The sequence below is a fragment of the Haliotis rubra genome, unplaced genomic scaffold (assembly GCF_003918875.1).
Source record: "Haliotis rubra isolate DU_JTF1 unplaced genomic scaffold, ASM391887v1 Scf295, whole genome shotgun sequence".
NCBI lineage: Eukaryota > Metazoa > Mollusca > Gastropoda > Lepetellida > Haliotidae > Haliotis > Haliotis rubra.
This window is the reverse complement of record NW_025766963.1, coordinates 406,334-428,601: the sequence shown is the minus strand read 5'-3', so window position 1 is coordinate 428,601 and position 22,268 is coordinate 406,334. Positions and strand designations below refer to the sequence as shown.

Genomic DNA, 22,268 nt, shown 5'->3' with positions numbered 1-22,268 from the left:
GTATCATGTAATGACATAACCCTATCTAATTCAGTTAATAACAACAGAAATAACTGCCTATGCATACTAATTATTTTTGCAATCAATTCAAACTCACATCTGAGTCCCATTCTGACATGGAATCCTCCTTCCTTTCTTGTACTGTCATTTCAGTCTTCACAGATGTAGATGTGACTGCTTGTATTCCAGTTTCCAGGCTCTTTTCCTGATGGACATGTTCTGACACTCGCTCCAAAGGTTTCTCTATGTAATCTCCAGGTGTTACCTGCAATAACAGAAATTAATAAAATTGATGCAAACAAATAAAAATTAAAGAGCATCTGATGATCTCTTCCTGGATACCATAGGGACGTACATGTATTTCATCATCTTCAGCCCTAACTAAAACTACTTCAAACACACAAACATCTTATACACTTTACAGTTTTAAATTCTGTTCTATGATATCACTCAATGACAGCTTAGGAAAGGTAAAATTACTGAAAAGGCTAATGAAATTTTGGTAAACTATAGATACGATTACTTTTGACCCAGCAAAAACAAAAACTGAAAAGGCTTGTTATTTTTAAGGCTTGGCACAATATGGTAAAAGGTAGATATTTAAAGGGAAGAATCGTTTGTCAAACAATAAAAGATTATGTTTTTTAAGCAACAGTTTGCACGTTTTGGCAGTAAAATGAACAAGATTGGGATTTGACATAATAAAACCAATTTCTGTACATCCGTAAAATTGCTAAAAGTATTGCACACATGATTACAATGTCTAAAAAGGTCTAACCGGTAAGATGTATATATAGAGCAGTGTAATAAAATGTAACTTTCATCTTCAACTGAGTCTGTACAGTGAAAACATGTCCTCTCAATCATAGGTGTGTTGGTATATCTCCCTGTTTCAGTCTGTAGTGGGGCAACTCCACATCGAAACTTTCTGATAGCTTTTCTATCACTCCTGGGTAATTTGTCTGGTACGACGGTTTCTGGGGTAAAAGACGATTTAAAAGTACAATAAAAATGCAGTTTATTGCCACCGTGACTGGATTTGCTTGTTTGCCTTGATATTTCTTTCCTCCAATCTTCTAAGGATCTCTCCTGATATGAACTGACCATTAAAAGTGTTACTTAGAGGTATAAAATGGGGTAGTCCGATGCTAGTCAGCTTAGTGTGCACTCTCTTATTCCAGTTGTTCTTGTTACTCACGGCTTTCTGATTTGCCCAGCGAAATACTTTAGATAAAAGTCTGTCTTGTGAGATGTGTCGGAACATGGTGACTAAATCCCACTGTCGGACACAAGGTTGAGTCCAGTCCATATCTCCCGCTACTGCTGCGTTACGCGCGTACTTGTATAACCTGATGAAGAATTTCATGGCCCGATTCTGTATGGCATTCACGGCATATGGACCCCAGATTGCTGCTCCATAGGATATCGTGGACCAAACCATACTGTCATAAAGTTTCGTGAAGGTCTTGTATTCCCTTCCTCCCAGTAGCTTGTACTTCGAGATAAGGAGTCCGAGTGCCTGGCTGGCAGAGTTAGCTGCAGCTCTGCCCATCCTGTTGTAATCAAGGAACTATGTAACATCTGTGATTTTCTCAGTCACTTCGTCTCTCACTACCTGGATTTCTTCATCAATCATCCGTTTAAATTTCTTAAACTGCCTATCTTCCATAGCAGTCATTCTCTGATTAAGATAATCAGTCTGTGCTGTAATGGCGTTTAACACTTCAACACTACTTCCTTCCCCTACCTCGGCGCCATGTTGGTCACTAACCGGTCGGGATGTATCAATCACAGTGTTCGTCACATTCATACCTTTCTGTTTCTTGCTGTTATGCTCTTCTGCATCCTCGTCATGTGCTAATGACCGTTTTCTTTCCTCAGAAGAGCGTAGATTACTCTGCGATGAAGACATGTCCTCAACGAGTGTGACAGCTGGGGTCGCCATTACTCTGTTCATGTAGTCTTGTGAGGAGGGTAGATCCATAAAAAGCATTTTTCACTGAATTACAACCCTCAAAGCTCGTTTTTTTGTACAAAAAGTAACGATTGACACTTCCGCTACCTCGATTTTCATAAACCTTCGACAACTCACTTGTATTTTTCAACTTTATCACACTTTTTCGTCCGTGACAAAATCATCGACTTTTCATGATCATGACTTTGACCCAGTGATCACTCAACAACTTGGATAAAGATTGATTATTGGCTATATCGTTGTCCAGTCGATATGCTGGGTTTCGGCTTTATCAATTCAAGCTATCATGTAACAGTTTGTGTATTGTAAACATACACACTGGTAACGATGTATGAAATATACACATAAGACAAATAGGAGTAGATAGACACTTTGGCGAGTTAATTTGTCCTCAGAGATCGAAAACACATTTTAGTGTTTTTCGATAAGTAAAACAAAGCGATTGAAATCCAACCATTGAGTAGAGATAGTATTTATTTTCATCAAGGCTTTACGCACAAACCTAGTACATAAAACATAATGGTTTCCTGTACATGTAAATATAATCTTCACCTTGATACGAATGAATATCCAAACTAAAAGTATTACAGAATTCACGAAAGTGAAACTATACTGAATTATTATAGTGTATAAACTTGCAGTTGAATCCCCCAAAATATTCATGAAGATGGGCGTGCCTATATTTATACTGAATGCAAACGAGATTCATAAGATTACAGATGTACATGCATGCATAAACATTACAGAGAGGGGCGTGACTCCATAAAGCAAGTTGTCCAATGATATAACAGCGCATCTGTTTATTTTACACCTGTCACGGGACAAACCTTTCAACAAGGACGTGTCTACATATGCATTCTACCGGAGGCTGTTATTTCAAGGTCGAAAGAGGTGTTTAATTATCTCATTACTGTAATCTGATTGAATGATTATACGCATGTGTATCGATACTGTAACTGATATACTATCCAGCTTTTGTTGACTGAGTTCAGAGGCCCAGATAAGCTGCGTATCCGGGTAAAATACGCATAGAATTACGCATTGAAAAATAACTGTTGCGTACCAATTACGCATTGAAAATGTTAGATACGCAAAAAGTTTAAAACAAATGTGTACGGAATATATTTATAAAAATCGCTTGCGTTATGAAAAAGACATAGATTGCTATCAAGTTGTACTGTTAGTATAGGACAAGTGTTAGATGTCAGTATAGGATGAGTGATATTTTATGAAATAATTTCCATTATATTTAAGTTGGTTTTGATTAGGTATGACATAAGGCAGAACATACCTGCTTAGTAAACTTACTCAATGACGTAATACTTAGGTGAGTAAAGTGACTGAAATACGCACATATTTGAAAGCAGTGGGTAACGGAAAATGAAATACCCACTCAACATTCATAATACCCACTCCCAAAAAAATACAGTGGGTACAGTACCCACATGAGCTAAATCTTATCTGGAGCTCTGTGAGTTTATTGATATATGTGATAATTACACCGGATTTGATAATTACAGAGATCAAATACAAATGTTTTACAGAATGCTCATGTAAATTGCACAGAAAACTGACAATTCAAATCAACATGAAGCTTTCAACAGCTTGAACCAAAATGCTTGAAATACCTCTGTATGGTTTACATGTAACAACTTATGATATTACTTCTGTCTATGTCTAAGAATTTTTTGAATTACCAACTTACTGTGTTTTGTAACAAACGTAGTAAAAGATTTCATTGTTGTAATAACACTGACATGTATATATATTTGATGCAAATGCGCGACTTATCAATTTATATTCGATTAGGTGATATTATCAACTTTAGATTATGGAAAATAACAAGTTACAATTCAGTAAGCTTTAAATTAGTAAGTTAAATTATGTCTAATCTATTCGACATATGTTATATTTGCGATTACACTTTCTTAATAAAGTACAGATTCTAGTACTTTATTAAAAACTTTTTTTTCATTGCGTATTTCATAATCTATTCGAGCTTGGATGTATAATTATTTGTGTTTATACATTATATTTCATAGTATGAAACATGACAACGTAATAATACCTAAAAAGTAAATTCAAACTATTCTATTGTGTTTGAATTCTTTGTATATCCTTGAAATTTCGTATATTGTTTCTTATTTATTAGGAAGTTGAAGAAAAAATAATCCTCAGTAACCTCTTAACCATTACATCTAATTCAATCAATGTGCATTAGAAGTATTTTAGTATCCATTCCCAAAGAAGAGTACCAGACACTTACCTCTGTAAAACATCATAATCCCCCTTTCTCGCCGACATGTGTTCATTTTGCCAAACGCTATATACGCCTATGATAATGACTAGCAATTGCTATCAAAACACTTTAAATACTTCTTCTGATTGACACCAAAGGTAGCATCCCTCGTAAGAAAAGCTGATATTTGATCAGTACTACTAAATTGGTTGAAATAATAGGTACAGTGCGATTAAATAAAGCAATGACACACAAGTGCTTCACTCGCTGAATAAGAGGTGCTTTCTATTGATGACTATATGTGGCTCTCGCTGTGAGAAACTGCCAATTACCTGCCCCATAAACGTGTCACTCGCTGTGAGGAGCTGATTAATTTGCCCCATATATGCGGCTCTCTGCCTTAATGAGTAAAAGGATTTTTTTCCATTTCACAAAAATCTCAAACTTTTTTGCTAATAAGAAGTAGCATTCCACCTGAAAGACAACCAAAGTTGGATATTCTTTCTCTGCCTTTTGTTATAACAATAAAATCTGGAAACATGATTGTTAAATCAATCTCTATGGACCAAGATTCTGACAATCCAATAATATCACATTTACATATGAATTCTATGAAGTCACAATCCTGTAGCTTAGTGATCAGACCTGACACATTCCAAAATAAAAAGTGTACCTCATTGTTATCAGTAGTCTGGGGTACACATGTTTGAAGCACCCGTAAACAATCATAGCCCTGGCCACACTCCTATCTCACAGTCTTTCGACCAGGGGCCTGGGAACGTGAGGTTGACTAAAGAGAACATCTCTTTTGCAAGCCACTCCCAGAGTCATCCTGTGTCATCTGTGTGTCTGTAATGTCGCCTTGTCTATTGTTTATTTCTGTCTTGACTTTGTTGTGTGTTGTCATTTCCCCTTTCACGTCTTCAATCGTGGTGGGCGAGCTGGCTAAGGTGCCAGGCTAGTGATCCAGCAGGCATGAGGTGACAGGATCGAGCCCACCTGTGACCGGTTGTAAAAACCATGGAGTCAACTTTGTGTGCAGATACCTTCAGTGTTGTCACAACCCCTAGTGTACAGTACACAACCCCTTGTGTACAGTACACAACCCTGTGCACTTAAAAGAACCCACGAATCCGTTGGTATATGGCCAGATCGTCGCCACATGAATATGTGCAAACACCTAGTTGTGGGTACAGCAACGCGCAGTAAACTTGGATAAAGTACTGAGACTGTGTGTCCCAGTCCACCCAGCTGTGAATGGGTACCTCGTAAGGATGGGAAAGCCGCCATTACTCGGTGCGCCTTGTGCTCTCCAGGGAGTTGAGATTGATAATAAGATGTACCGTTGAGATTGACATCCAATGATCGAGGGGAAAAATACCAGCGCCTTGAGCATGCACTAGTGCATGGATATGTGTACTATATAGATATCCAATAACAATAATAAAAATAATAATATTAGTAATTGACAGGGGCCTGATGATGTACGCCTCTCCGTGGTGGGCATAGATAGGGGAATTATATTCCCTGAACTGAACATACATCACCCAGTTAGGGCTGACCCCCCCGAATTTGGGCAATCACTGGGTTACAGACAAACAAGGAGCAAACCATCTTTCAACTCTGCAGCCCAGTCAGCCTTCCTTCAGTAATGACTGTAGATGGGACTTGCCCCAGGAGAAAGCACAGAGCCCGGCCAAGAATATCTTGGTCAAACCATCTTAACACCACACTACTTGAGTGTGCGAGAGCGACAGGATGGCCTGCAAATCCACGCCTCAGTGGCAAGTCCCTTAAGCTGCATTGGGACAATGTCATACCTATGTATGCTTTCCTGACGGAGCAAAATCTCCGAGATCAATTCCGCCGGCATAAAAATCTCAAGCCCCATGAGCCAGTTCAACCCATAACTGGTGCCTGTCAGGAACCTTTGCATGAGCAGAATGCTCAAGTGGCAGCAAACCCAAAACTTCTGATGGACGTCTGCGTTAACCTCTCTCCTCTTCCTGATGGAAACTCTTCTGGTACAGAGCCAATTGGCCTTGAAATTTCGGACCCTCACTCTTCCTCTTTCTCAGTTGCAGATCTTTCTGAAAATCCTGTGTATATTTTGTTTCATTCTATTTATGAAGAAATATCTGACATACCTTCAGAAAAACGGAGGCCAATCAAACAAACAAGTGAATCTTTTCCCAAATATGAAATTAATCTATTAAATGACATTATTTCTATGAAACTTTCTGCGGACTGTTCATTATATGAAGTTGTTTGCTGTGTCTATGCTGCCGCTCGAAACCTTGGAGGAGCTTCACACAGTTTCCAAAGAAAAATCATCTAATACTAAGAACAATACACCAAAGCAAAACCGGTTTGAAGTAAAACTGACGGAAACCAGAAAATACATTTCCTGGACAGAGCTGTGCCTTAAAATAAGATCATGAGGGAATCCCATGTCTAAACGACAAAAGTCAATTTGGAGAAAATTAAAATAACAGTATAAGACAACCAAAGAAAAGATACTTCTCCAAATTGTTGATTCCCTTAAGGCAAAAAAAAAGGTTTGGACTGAAAGAAAAAAAAAATGGGAAAAGAAAAATAATTTCATCAAACAAATTAAACTTTTTAGAAATAATGAAAAACACTTCTACAGGAAAAATAAAACAAATGGTGATGGTGAGCATGATAAGCAGCCTCCCATGGATGCCAATGAGAGGTTCTGGAAACAGTTGTGGTCTGTACCCAACAACTGTAATGCATGAGAAAGTAACTAGGTCGTTTGTCTGCTACATCTCACCAGATTGCCTGAAAAGTGTTATAAAAAAGTCCAAATTCTAATACATCTCCAGGGCCTGATGGCATTCAAACCGATACTGGAAACTATTTCCCTGTGTCCAAACACCATTACTTCACTGTATCAATTCTCTCGTGGACACAGGTGATGTTCCTCCATGGTTTTGCAAAGGTCGCACAATACTCCTTCCCCAAAAAGGAGACTTGACTGATCCCAAAAACTTCTGCCCTATCACATGTTGAATATACAACAAAAATTATTCACAGGGTTTTTGACAAACCTCGTGTCATCATACTGCTCTGCTAATGATATAATTTACAGAGAGCAGAAGGGAGCAAGAAAGGGATGCTGGGGGTGCAAGGATCAACTTCTTGTACAGAAAATGATTTTGGAAGAGGCTAAAACATATCACCGCAACCTCTCTATATGCTGGATTGACTACAAAAAAGCATACGACACTGTCCCTCATGAATGGATTCTGAAGTCTCTTCATTGTATTGACCTCCCTGAGCGACTACTTGATTTACTAAAGTCTTTAATGAGTTGCTGGTCGACTCAACTTGAGATGTACTCGCAAGGGCAGGTGCAGACTTCGGAATCTATTCCAATCAGAAGGGGAATTTTCCAGGGGAATTTTCCAGGGGCACTCCTTCAGTCCTTTGCTTATTTGTTTGTCTCTAAATCCTTTGAGCTTTCTGCTCAACAGAGTGGAGGGTTACCATCCCAGACCTCCTCAGCACAGATCCCCAACATCGCTTACTCATCTCCTTTACATGGATGACATCGAGCTCCTTGCCAAAGGAGATACCAATTTGAAAGAACAGGTTCTCCTTGTCGAGGCCTTTTCTAATGATATTGGAATGACATTTGGACTCGACAAATGTAATACTCTTCATTTGAAACGTTGCAAGGTAGTTAATTGTGGACCGGTCAAGTTACAGGGGGGAGGAGTTATTGAGCATCTTGTGGAAGATCAGGCCAACACCTATCTTGGAATGCAAGTTCGAGGCAAGCTCCCGAGTGCCCAAATTCAAGACAAACTTCGGGCTGAGTACAAATCTCACTTAAAGAAAATCTGGAGTTCAGAGCTAAATGCTCAAAATAAGGTCAAAGCTACCAATACTTTTGCTGTGCTAGTCCTTTCCTATTCTTTTGGAGTAGTTCATTGGACAAAACAAGATATCCAGAGTCTTGACCGCCTGACCAGAAGGATCATGTCTGATAACAGAGCCCACCACCCTCGTTCTTCTCTTAACCGTTTATATATGCCCATCAATTCTGGAGGTCGGGGTTTGATTAATGTGGAGGCTCTTCATGATAGAATTTTATTGTGTACTTTTGCACATATTTATCTATCGGATGATCCTCTGGTGATGCATGTCAAGACTCACGATGAAAGCAAGGAATTCCACAGCTATTTTAAGCGTGCCAAGGTTGTTGGACACAATCTGAAATTTGATGTTGATTTTGTTGATGGCAATGTACTGCTGGACGGTACAGCGATGGGAGTAAACCAGGTGAAGTCATTCACCAAGTCTGCCCAGAGTCGGTCTTTTGTGGAGAAGCTTTCTGAGAAGCCATTGCATTTTGTGTACATGCAGTGTGTGGAACAGAACAGCAATCCCATTGGCTCCTTCGCATGGATGAAGTCGGCTGGTCTTAAATGTGAAACTGAGGGCTTTCTTTTGCTGCTCAGGACCAGTCACTTCCCACTCGCAATTGCCAGAATGTGATTCTTAAAGAAAAAATTAACATGAAATGTCGACTTTGCAATGAATTCACAGACTGTGAAACAGCATATCTTAAACGACATGATGGCATGGCTGGTTGCTTTTACTACAGTCTTCACCATGCCTGTTGCTTTGACTCCGAGGTCCATCCATGGTTCGACCCTGAACATGTCCAGGGCATCATGGAAAATGATGATTTCAAACTTCTGTGAATAGGCCCATATACAGCCTCAGAAGAATTCCTGCCAACAAACCTGATCTTGTCCTTTTTGATAAAGTCAATGAATTTATTTATATCATTGAAGTTTGTGTCCCTTTTGACAGTAATGTAATTGGCAAGATTCAGGAAAAGCATGCTAAGTATGCGGACCTCGCTATTGAAATGTCTCGCTTGCATCTCAAGTACACTGTCATCAGGCTCCCCATTGTTCTCGGTGCCCTTGGTTTGGTACTTCCTGATCTCTTGGCGCAGATCAGGAGAGTGCCCGGGTTCTCCACTGGGAGTACAGCCCTTCTGACACTGGGTAATGCAAAAGGCTGCAGTGTTGGGGAGCCTTCATATTCTCCGGAAAGTTCTTGCTGGGTTCGACTAGGCAGTGTTTCCTGGGAGAAGTCCCATTCACTGTCTGGGCTGTGTGTAGAGGGGGCAAGGGCCCTGAGCTGATGATGAGCCTTACCAGCCTGACTGTCCCAGGATCACCCGAACCCTCTCTGCTGCATATTATCTTTAATCGTAAACATAATAATAATAATATTTTGCCTCCTTTGTAGCAAAATCTTTAGTCGGATTTTCCGTACGTAATTTACTGAGCTTTTGCCTTTGGTTGTATGTCAGGTCATATGCTACGCCGTGTCCCATTTCTCTTTGGGTTTCTCTTAATCAATCTCTTTGCATTTTGTCCTCCCAATAACACAATTTTACAATAAGTGGGTGTGATTTATGTCATTTTTTACAGAAATTCTGTGGGCGCTTTCAATGTCTGTATGTTGTAGCGGCACTTTCTTGACCTTGTCCCTAGCTTTGTTTATGATGTCTATTGATGGTTATACGATATTTATATAGCGCACATATCCAGGCAAATAGTGCTTGCTCAAGGTGCTGGTATTTTTTCCCCTCGATCATTGGATGTCAATCTCAACGGCACATCATGTTTTCAATCTCAACTCCCTGGGGAGTATGCAACTCTTGCAGCCACTAGGAGCACCAAGTTATTGCGGCTTTCTCATCCTAACGAGGTACCCATTCACAGCTGGGTGGACTGGGACACATAGTCACAGTACTTTGTCCAAGTTCACTGCACGTTGCTGTACCAGCAACTGGGTGTTTGTACGTATTCATGTGGCCACCATCTGGTCATATATCAACGGATTCGTGGGTTCTGTTAAGTGCACAGGGTTGTGTACTGTACACAAGGGGTTGTGAAAACACTGAAAGAGTCTGCACACAAAGTTGACTTCAAGATTTTTACACCCGGTCACAGGTGGGCTCAATCCCGACACTTCAACCTCGCTGGATCACTAGCCTGGCACCTTAGCCAGTTCGCCCACCGCACCCCTTGCTTTCTTCTACATGTATTGTAGGACTCATTCCCACTCTCAGTGCACACCGTATATGATGAGGTTATTCCTTCTACTTCGCCTCTCTTGGTTTTCGACCACATCATTGATACTATCAAAACAACTCTCAATGTTGTCCACTCACTCATTCATAGCATCTATATCAAGTCTTAGGATAGCTTGTTCTTCTTTCTGATGATCAATCTCGTTTTTAATAACGCGTACCTCTTCTTTCCTCCTTCACTAAAGTAATATCTTTTGATATTCTGTCTTCAGAATCCTTGATCTGTTGTATGATTCTTGCTTTAAGATCGGATAGGTCATCACCGATGGGTCCCGGATTGATGTCTCCTGCTAAGTGTAGTAAGCTGACCGGTTGTCTTCTGAAGTCATGTGTGTAGTTCAGTTTTTGTGAAGTAAAAAAGTTCCCTTTTCAAAGTAATTTATGCAAATCTCACCAGCACACAAGTGGATGGTGGTCCATCGTAGACAGAGTGTAATCCATGGTTGATCTAGTGACTGACCCTAAGGACCTTAATGTAAGCAGAAGTGTATTGATCAGTCATAATGATCTTCAAATTTTCTGTAAATGGGGACAAATGGCTGCCTACTGGACCCTGAAATACCTTGACCTGAAAGCCTGGCTTCTGTCTCTGATATGAGATGAGTGTCGTCACTGTTGCTGTTTTAAGGACTGGACTTTGGAAACTTCCTCATAACTATATCCCGTGGCCAATACATCAGTTGTAATCATGATAGGCATCACCAGTTGTTTCTTTGCCAACTGTTTATCTTGCCCTTTCTTCATTGCCATAGCATATCTTTCAAAGGCTGCTGGTGATAAAGATGAGCAGACGTCGTATCTGGTGACGAAGGAACATGACGAAACTACGCACTCCCAACATTGATCATGGGGAGTGCTACATTTAACACAGTTTTTCGTGCCCAAAGGGAGGAAGAGATATAATTAGTGGCCTTCGATTTACCCAACATGTAAGCACTTGTGAACATGTATGTCAAAGGAAAAATTATGACAGAGCTTGGCAAGACCACTAGGAAGAAAGACAATACAACTCAATAGATTTTACAATTTTTATTCAATTAAACCTGTGGATCAGAAACAAGTTTCAGGAAAAAGGCAAATCAAGTGTTAGAGGGATGTCTTCGTTAGAATTTTGAATTGTGTTATATTAAATGATTTGATCAAATCTTAAAGTTTCAAGCTCATCAATGGACTGACAATTTTCCATGCCATTGCACCTTTAGCTCTGCTTAGCTACAAATTTTCACTGACCTTCCAATTCTTCAGAATACCTATTCGTGGAGTTGTCACAGTGTCTGACAATACATTGGAGTCCCAGTCACTGTCATCATCACTCTTCACTGGAGGCTTTTTTTTATCACAAGACATTTCACTGATGTCAGCTTCACTGATGTCATCAGCATCACTTATTCCAAGCTCTTCCATGAAGGCTGAAAAAGTAATTTGATGCATGATCAATTAGGCTGAACAAATGTGGAAGCATAATCATATATACCAAAGGTACAACAAAACATCAATATTTGGCCAATACCAATTTCTTTTCATAAACCTTTAAAGCTTAACAATCACAACACAATACCTTATGACATGCTTTTTCAACATTTGTTACAGATGAACACTGGCAAAACAATGCCAAGTGACATTAGACTGTTGCTGGGGTCATCAAGTGTGCATAAGCTTCACTCAGTCATATATACTACTGGAATGAAGTAACTGTGCATTATTTAATGTGGGGGAGCCTTGTGGTTAAAGTGTTCACTCGTGACACCAAAGACCCCGGTGTAGCAGCCCATTTCTTCCCCAGTCTAGATTTTCCCCGGGGAGAATCTGGCCTAGGCCAAACTCTCCCGGAGGAAGTTTTGTCCTAGGATATTCTTACCCCAGGGAAAGTTTGGGCTTGGTTAAAGTTTCCCCCCTAGGCCAAAGTTTCCCCCCTGTTTAAACTAGGATATTTTTTTCTGTTTTCTATGAAAAGGGGAGAGATTCTAGCCTAGCTAGCCGCTTCTTCCCCACCCTTGCTCTTATATCAAAAGGGGGAGATTCTTGCCTAGCTAGGCTACTTCTTATCCACTCTTGTTCTTATATCAAAAGGGGGAGATTCTGGCCTAGCAAGGCTACTTCTTACCCACCCTTGTTTTTAAATCAAAAGAGGGAGATTCTGGCCTAGCTAGGCTACTTCTTCCCCACCATTGCTCTTATATCAAAAAGAGGGAGAACAAGTTATTACAAACATCAAACCAACAGTAGTTTCGACTTCAATTTTGGTACACATTTTTGCTAAATACTCCATTCTTGCCTCTGACTTGGGTAAGTGATTTGAATGCATACATGTTTGAATGGCATATATCTCTAAATCCATCATGCTCCTGCTGCCATTCCTATGAAGACACATTGCATTAGGTCTTCATCTGTCCAAATCATGTCACCATAAGATGTAAACATTCAATCGCACATTTGATGGGTAAATAAGATGTAATATACAGACTTTGCTTGCTCTCTTATCATGCTGTTTATTATCTAATATTTGGTGTATTTATGTATGAATGTAATTGAGTGAGTTGAGTTTTACGCCGCACCAAGCAATATTCCAGCTATATGGCGGCAATCTGTAAATAATCGAGTAGACAATCGATAATGGACTAGACAATCCAGTGATCAACAACATGAGCATCGATCTGCGCAATTGGGAACCGATGACATGTGTCAACCAAGTCAGCGAGCCTGACCACCCGATCCCGTTAGTCTCCTCTTACGACAAGCATGGGTTACTGAAGATCAATATTCTAACCCGGACCTTCACGGGTTTAATGTAATGGAACATTATTCACATAAGCTTGTTTACTAATCCATAATTACTTTTGGTGAATGAAATATGTTTCAGATATATGTTGTGGTCAAGGTGTGATTTGACTGTGAAATCATTGCGCTCGTGTAAAATATTTTGACAGTTGCATTGTTTCATTTTCATCTCCTGGACATGTATAATTTCTGTGCCTGTCCCAGCAGGTTGCACCTGGTGCAAGAAACTTTCTAATCTTAATAAGTTCTAGCTCATGATTATTTAATCATTATTGATATATAGGAAGATAAATGATGCAAACGATTCATACTTTGTTTCATGACAACATATGCATCATTAACTGTATATACATGCTCTTACATACTTTTGATACTTTGCTTTTATGCTTGCTTTTCTCTTTAATCTCACCTTATGTAAGGGTACTGAAACAAAATGTGAACCATGTACATGTTATATATGAAGATGACCTGTAAATTGTTAATTGAACTTGACATCAACATGAATATCTTATCAATGTGTTCATGTGAATAGCTATGTCTTGTTTTCATTTCTGACCTTTTCAAGACGAACATAAACATGAAAACAAGGTTGGGAAAGAAACAGCCTAGCTAGGCAAGAATCTCTCCCTTTTGATAAAAGAATAAGGGTGGGAAAGAAGTAGCCTTTAAAGTTGATAGAAGGGTGGGGAAAGTTGGAGAGATGTGGCGTCATATTCAGTATTGTGTGTGTCCACCATTGACGTTGATTATGGCTTGACAACGCATAGATGACACTAAGCGACTGAAGAAAGCTTGGGGAATGTTGCTCCATGTCTGAACCAAAGCTTATCCCAATTCAGCTAACGTCAATGGCTGATTCTGCGCTTGATGTAAATATCGCTCCATTTTATCTCAAGCGTGCAGGTCCGGAGAAAACTGGCCAGGGGAGTACCAGAATGTTCTGCTGTCTCAGGAAATCAATGACAAGTGTCTGACCATGAGATGTGATGTCCCCCCCATACCATAACACTGCTTCCACCAAATTGTCAGCATACCCGGCCATCTGTACACCCTTGCCCTGCCATCTGAGCTGTCCAGATGAAATCTCAACTCATCAGTGAACAAACCACCATCCAAATCTTGTCTCCTGTACCGTAGATGCCATCTGCACCAGGCAAAATGTGCCTGTCAGTGTTAGGAAGTATTACAGGACATTGACGTCACACACGTGGATGGCTGGTTAGGTCCCATACTGCCTACAGTTCCAAACTGCCTACATCTCAGTGTCTCGAGTGTATAGTCCTCCCTCTACCGGCACAGAAGCAAAGTCCTACCAAACCTACCCAAGTCTCTAGCTGATGTTCAACTCGAGGACCATGGACTCAGACAAAAGATGGACAGCTTATGCTTCAGAGGACATGCTAAACATGCTCCACTGCTGACAAGTGGTATATGGATGGAACTTTCTATGTTGCACCAGCCCTATGGGACCACCTGTATGTCATTCACTGTATGGTGAATGGGAATATGAATCCATGCATGCATGCACTGTTGCCAAATCATACAAGGGCTACCTATGTCAGACTATTCTTGTTGTTGAATGATGTTGTTAGGAACAAAGTAGGGGTTGGTTGAACTTGCACTCAGTGAAATCCAGATAGACTTTGAGGTGTCAGCCATCAGGGCATTGGAGGAAATCTATGAGGAGTGTGAGGTGAGTGGATGCTTCTTCCACTTCACTCAGGCTGTTTGGCAAAATGTCGCTGAGAAAGGACTGACAAACGATTACAAGGACATCCCACAGGTGCAGGCCCATGTCAGGAGAGCAGCTGCCCTTCCACTACTTCCATGGGACATGGTGCAGGACACTTGGATTGCTGCCATGGACGAAGGTCCAGAGTCAGAGAAGGTCAGGAACTTCAAAGACTACGTCACACGAGTACATGGGTGGAATATGTGGCACGTTTTACGGTACGGATCTGGACGCAGTACGGAAACATTGGACGGAGGACTAATAACCACCTCGAGGGGTGGCACCTGAAGCTGAAAAGCCTTATTGCCAAAGCCCACCCAAACATCTACCTCTTCATCTCCAACATCAAGAAAACCGAAGCCATAGACAAAGCTAAATGTGCTCAGCTTGACTATGGGGTCCTTCCCAAGTCACGCAAGTGTGTTTACAGAGAGATCGATGCCAGACTTCTGAGACTGAAGGAGCACCTCCAGAGCGGCAGAAAAACGACTCTTCAGTACCTAGATGCTGCTGGACATCTCATCACTTTTGCTAAGTGATTGTCAGTTGTGTGTAAATGTGAAACCAGTAAAAGACTGTAAAACCACTGAAAGACTGTAAAACCACTGAAAGACTGTAAAACTTTTCAATTTTTCATGATATATCCATGTCTCCATGTAAAGACTGAGAATTCTCAGAATGAATAAAGATGTCTTACCAACCAACACTTGTCATTTTTTCTGTCAACTTCTGTGGGCACAGTCGGAAGACACCATAGAACAGATCAGTTCATTAACCAAGTAACTGGTCAAGTTCATTTTAGCAGGGGTAAACAGGGTCAGATCAGTGTATTCCCATTAACTGCACTTCCTGATCACTGGATCGTATCATGTTGTTTTAACCTGCAGGCAGTTTGGAACTGTAGGCAGTATGGGAATACACCGAATGGCAGGTCCAAGGCAAATCTCTCATGTTCCCATTATGTTGAAAGTGTCTCCAGAGACATGAGATTGTATTTCAATGGACACCAAATGTCTGGCAACTTCATTTTGGGCCATTCCAGTCTCCAGCATACCCACAGTGCGGAGACACTGATTTTCTGTTGATATGTTATTTCAATACTCACTACCACTGAATAGGCCTAGTGATGTTGAGAGTTTTCAATATTTCTTTGCTAAATATAGCCTGTGTCAGCTCATTTTAAAGCAATTGCAAATTTACGAAAACACTTCAATTTGAAATATATACTAGGCACATAAAGAAACTGTGCATACAAAAATGTAAAATCTAAATTTATCAAACCTGTGGAGACACATAAGGATTTAAACTCAGAGATTAGTGACATGTATCCAACATGCATGCACGTGCCACGTTCCGTGACGTCAGTGGGTTCGTCCTTGAGACGTGCAATACGTTGTTGCACGTGCATTCAGGGAAAGAGAAACAGAGCAAATGAATGCCACACAATACTGTCAATTAAACGGCTATTGAAACGCATAGCATGCCAAGGCTCACGTCTGCACAACGTCATGAGGCCATTGGGATGGTCCGTGGGGGAATGTCTCAACGACAAGTGGCTGCACATTTCCACTGCCACCGGAACACCATTTCTGCACTGGTGAGACGCTACCAGAACACAAATGACGTCATCAATCGGCCACGTTCTGGACGTCCATGTGTAACAACGCCAAGACAGGACATATGGATAAGGGTGACCCATCTTTGCCACAGGTTTCAGACTGCAGTGATGACTGCCCGAACCATCCCAGGACTTCGCCGTATCCACCCCAACACAGTTCGACAACGTTTACGTCATCATGGGATCAGACCACGACGTCCCGCCATACGGCCTATCCTGACACAACGTCATCGACAAGCTCGCCAAATGTGGTGCCGAAATCATGTCCGCAGACCCTTGTTTTGGTGGATAAATGTTGTTTTTACAGATGAGTCCAGGTTTAACATTTCCCATTGTGATGGACGTCAACGTGCCTATAGACGCGTGGGAGAACGTTATGCACAGGCCTGTGTTTTGGAGAGGAATCGCTTTGGTGGTGGTTCTGTGATGATTTGGGGTGGAATAACAGCACGCCAAAGAACTCCTTTGGTGATTGTTTAGGGCAACTTAACTGGTGTGGGCTACAGGGATCAGATTCTTCGACCTGTGGCAATTCCTTTTCTGCAACGTCATGGCCCTGGGTTAACATTCCAACAGGACAATGCCCACCCTCATACGGCAAGGGTTGCTATGGATTTCTTGCAACACCACAATGTTGACTTACTGCCTTGGCCTGCAAATTCACCGGATCTCTCCCCGATAGAGCATGTTTGGGACCGTCTTCCTCATCCGCCCGATAACGTCCTTGACCTTGCAACAGAACTTAAGAGAATCTGGCGTGACATCCCACAAGCCTTCCTTGCACGTTTGATAGGCTCTATGCGTCGTTGATGCACTGCTGTTCTCAATGCCGATGGTGGACATACCCGATATTGAGCTTGTTACATGGTTGTTTGACCCCTGTCCCGCTTGTGGACTCGTGACGTCATTGTGATTGACTTTTCAATTGAAATTCTCCCGACTTGTTATGGTCTCATGATCCCTCCATTGAAGTTTATATGTACCTTTGACATTGTTATCGTACTGGGATAATATTTTGACAATGCACAGTTTCTATATGTGGCTAGTATATTTTACATATTGGTTTCAACTTATTTATGAGACTAAATGGATTAAAGATCGGAACAAATAGATATGTATTAATGCATCATCAGTCTGAACACATTCTGCCCCATCTGGGACGAGGACATCTTTTTCAGTCAATCAGCTCTGACTTTGTTATGAAACCAGTGAGTGCTGGGGGTTTAAGGGTATTGTACCCCCCTTCCTATGTCTTTTAAAGGACTGTTGCCATTATAATATTTTTCACATAAAACAACAAAATCATGATGAAATGGTTTGGTGTAAAAAGTGTCATGGAATTTGTACTCAAGCCACTTTTACCTGCTACATTTGTTCATCAATGATCTGAAAGCTCATCCACCCTTGTGCATCACCTGCCACACTTATGCCTTCCTCGTTCATCAGTATGATACATATTATCTGCAAAGTGTTCCCTACAACACTTTTCCGTCACAAAATCACTCGACAAAATAAAAAAATGCATACAGTGAATTCAATGTCCGATGCCTGATCAAAGCTGTTTCTGGTTCACGAAATATCTGCTCACTCTATACCATGTAGATTACAGAATGGGACGCATGTGCCAAATGGCATCAGATCTGTAGATTAAAGTCATGAGACATCATATTTATCTGTAACATTTGTAATTGTCTGTGGCCTGTTTTACCCATTCCATTCAGGTCTGTAATGTCTTAGGCACAAATAGATAAATGTACACAATGCAAAACAGTGTGGACATAGCTCTCAGATGTGAGGGTGACAATCCGGATATCGCAGGTTAATATCCAATGGTTTTTCACTAAACTGGTAATTTGTCTTTGTGACATGTGACATACATCAGAGATTGTGATGGTTCATTTTTAAGATATGCTAACCTACTAACTCAAATTTATGTTATATCTATAAAATCAGTTCAATTCATGCAATAATCACTTGGGTCTATCTGGACATAGACTACTACTGAAGTACAGATCCGGGTTAGAATTGGTCTTTAGCAACCGATGGTTATAGCAACAGGCAACTATTGGGATCAGGTGGTCATCCTAGCTGACTTGGTTGACACATGTCATCGTATCACAATTGCGTAGATGCTCATGCTGCTGATCACTGGATTGTCTGGTCCACATCCGATTATTTACAGACCACCCCCATATAGCTGGAATATTGCTGAATGCGACGTTAAACAACCGACCGACCGACTGACCAACCAACCAACCAACCAACCAACCAAACAACTGAAGAACAATAACCCTTCACAAGATTCCCTTTAATCCTTTACCGAACACGTATTACTGGCCTCAACATCCTGACAGGAAACACAAAACACCATGTGTGTCTGTTTTTTATTTGAAGGTGTCAGACCCTCAATGTCTTGCAGAAATGCTGTAAAATATATTTATCACAGAACAAAGCCAAACTTGCACATCCCATGTATACACTTCTTAAGTTTAAGGCCCTCACTTTATAATGGTACTCATTCACTTAGTTATTGGCCATGCAAGTATATGTACTTTGACAGCAGAAGACCACAATACCCTGGCCTCTGGGATACAGGTTCTTCAACTTTAGACAACAGATTCAGCATCAAATCATAGAAGTCTGACACTTAATCTGTCCATCATGCCCAGTCAATATACAGGCTGTTGATATGTACAGTCTAGTGGCCACCAGTAGATTTCATGTGAACCATGATGAAATGGATTCTGATGGTGCCCAGACCTCAATGCTGTCCACTTGACACCTATGAACCATAGCCTGTACAGAATCCGCTTACTATATTAAACAAAAAAAAGAAACTTTACATGGGCTACTTTGTGTCCCAAACATACCCATATAGAACAAAGTGTGTTACTACTGGATAAATCTGGTAAATGAACATAATGAGTGTACACTAAAACAAAACCTAAAACAGGATTATGCATTAAGATGCATTTGTCAATCAACAGTGGCACGACGGGATCACAGAGACTAGCTATCTGTACTGGAGCTTGTTCATAGGTCCTTTCTCGCATTCATAACAGCATTGCAACATTGTCTTATTGACTGCCAAAAACGGTTCACTCCCATTTGTCGTATGCGCAATTTGTGAGACAGCCCGATTATCCGATGTTATTACTTAAATAGATTAAATTTCTCCACAAACTCAAGACGTCGTTCCACTATATTCAGGCCCATTACAGTTACAACTCATATTTACAATGCAAAACACTTTACTGCTCTGAAATACAGTTGAAAACCATGTAGACCTATGCCTGAAGATAACATGTTTTTTCTGCCTCGGACGACTTCTCTCTCAACTGCACGTGGCTCCCCTCGCCTCGCCTGGCTGTCACATGACCCATACTCTTGTTCTAATTATAGCTTACTGTTGTCAACCAGATGCTATAACTGGCCCTACACTCCAGCCCCTAATAAGTAACAACCTGTGACTAATTACATCAAAATATATAAGTGCCCTCATGTAAACAAAGGAAATATTATTCTTATTCACCTTTGAAATACTGATAACACTGTTAACACAGATTAAAGTTAAATTCATCACCTTAAATGTACATTCAAATTAATACTGAATCTTTCAGCACAAGAAATACTTTAAATTAAAATTCAATATTATAGCTTAACTATATCTTCGAGCCTTAAGCCTCACAATCAGTGAAATAACTTACTTTTCACTGTTACATCACCATTGTGTCATAATCTGACAAAATACACTTAACATAGCTTTCCTTTAAATAACAAACTCAAAGAGTCAAACACACTATAAATTACATCTTTCAATCCTGAAACATAATCACAAATAAACTGAAATATCATTTATGCATGATTGTCACTTGTTTGTCAGTCATGTACATGACTAGGTACATCACTGGAATGTCACATATTATGCCCGGTACATCACTGGAATGTCACATATTATGCCCGGTACATCACTGGAATGTCACATATTATGCCCAGTACATCACTGGAATGTTACTTGTACATCCTGTACATCACTGCAGTATGAACGTCATACTGGCTTAACAGTCTCTGTAAATTAATCTTTAGAATTAGACAAAAAAAAACAATAATCATAATATTACTGCTCATTTTCTAGCAGTAAACTTGTTGACTGGTCTCTCACGTGTGCTGACTCTTGTCTTCACTTGTACTTGACGCACATGACCTTGTTTATCAGGATACACATTCACTATGCGCCCCATCGGCCAGGAGCACCTTGGTGACAAACTGTCCACAATCAACACGACATCCCCTACCTGGAGATTTCGTCTTGGTTCCAACCATTTTTTACGCTCTCGACATAACGGTAGGTATTCTTGCAACCCACCCTTCCAGAATAAGTAAGACATGTATTGAATTTGTGCCATCTTCTCTTGACATACAAAACCTCTTTTCGAAACACACCGGGTGATAGACTGGTAGATTCCTTGAGTAGAAGGAAATGATTTTGAGTTAGTGGTGTCAGATTGTTGGGGTCACTGGAGATTCTGGAAATAGGTCTACTATTGACAATAGCCTCAATTTCACAGAAAACAGTCTGCAATCCTTCATCATCCAAAATCTGTTCTTTGACAAGTCCAGAAAGTACTTTCTTAACAGTTCTTATTTGCCTTTCCAAAATACCTCCAAAATGTGAAGCTGCGGGGGGATTAAAAATCCAATCCACATTCTTCTGCAAGAAGGATTCATGAATTTTTTACTGATTCCAACTTTCAATTTGCTCTCTCAGTTCCCTTTCAGTTCCAACAAGTTTTGTCCCATTGTCAGACCGGATTGACTTAACCTGACCTCTTCTCGCGATGAATCTGCGTAACGCGCATATACAAGAATCGGTGTCTAAAGAATATGTGGCTTCAAGATGTATCGTCAAATACGTAAAAAGAACACCATACCTTTTGACCTGATTACGAGCTCGCTTGACCATGATAAGTCCAAAATAGTCAATTCCCACATAAGTGAAAGGTGGTTCTGCATGAACTAACCTGTCGCTTGGCAGGTCTGACATTTTCCGTTCACAAGGTTTCGACTGTTGTCGTCTGTACACAACACATCTGTTTATTATGCTGCGAACTGCTGAGTTATCTTTCAATATCCAATACTTGTCTGCAAGTTTTGAAAGAATATTTTTTCTGCCCATATGGCCAGCAATTTCATGAATGTACTGAATGAGTAGATTTGTAACAAAACACTTTTTTGGCAAAATAATGGGATATTTTGACAAATCATTCAAACTTGCTTTTCCGATGCGGCCTCCCACATGTAGAACATCTTCGACGAAAAGATTAAGCCGATAGATTGAACTTTTCTTCTTGATTTTGCTTGTCGATTTCGGGTTCTGTTGACTTTTCAAAACATAATTTCTTCTGAAAAGGCCTGTCTTTGAACATGCTTCAAAATGGCTATTTCAGCATTTTCCATGTGTGATACAGTTAATGGAGAGTTTCTTTTTCCAGAAAAAGTTTGCTTTGATCTCATACCGTACTTACATGCTGTAATGTATCGCCACTGTGATTGGTTTGACATCTCATGTATGACAGCTAGTCGATTAGCGACAAATGTCTGATATCTTGTGCTCATATTCTGTAAATAGCACAAACCTGACATACTATCTGTCAAGAATGTCTTTTCCACTGGGATATCCAACTCTCTGATTAGTAAATTATCAACTCTAACCGCAACTGCTGATGTTGTCAGTTCTAAACTAGGCACTGTAATCTGCTTCAAAGGCGCGACTCTGGATATACC

At 40.4% G+C, this 22,268-nt stretch overlaps 1 protein-coding gene across 1 annotated transcript in view; it reads right to left on the bottom strand.

Annotated features, from left to right (window-relative positions):
* The window catches only part of LOC124282195 (ankyrin repeat domain-containing protein 26-like), an 895,780-nt gene that overhangs the window by 703,248 nt on the left and 170,264 nt on the right, over positions 1 to 22,268 (bottom strand). Inside the window, exons 12-13 of the mRNA XM_046718159.1 lie at positions 11,587 to 11,765; positions 98 to 265 (exon numbers count right to left, since the gene is read on the bottom strand). Of these exons, the coding sequence (XP_046574115.1) occupies positions 98 to 265; positions 11,587 to 11,765 (347 nt within the window). The remainder of the gene's footprint in view (positions 1 to 97; positions 266 to 11,586; positions 11,766 to 22,268) is intronic.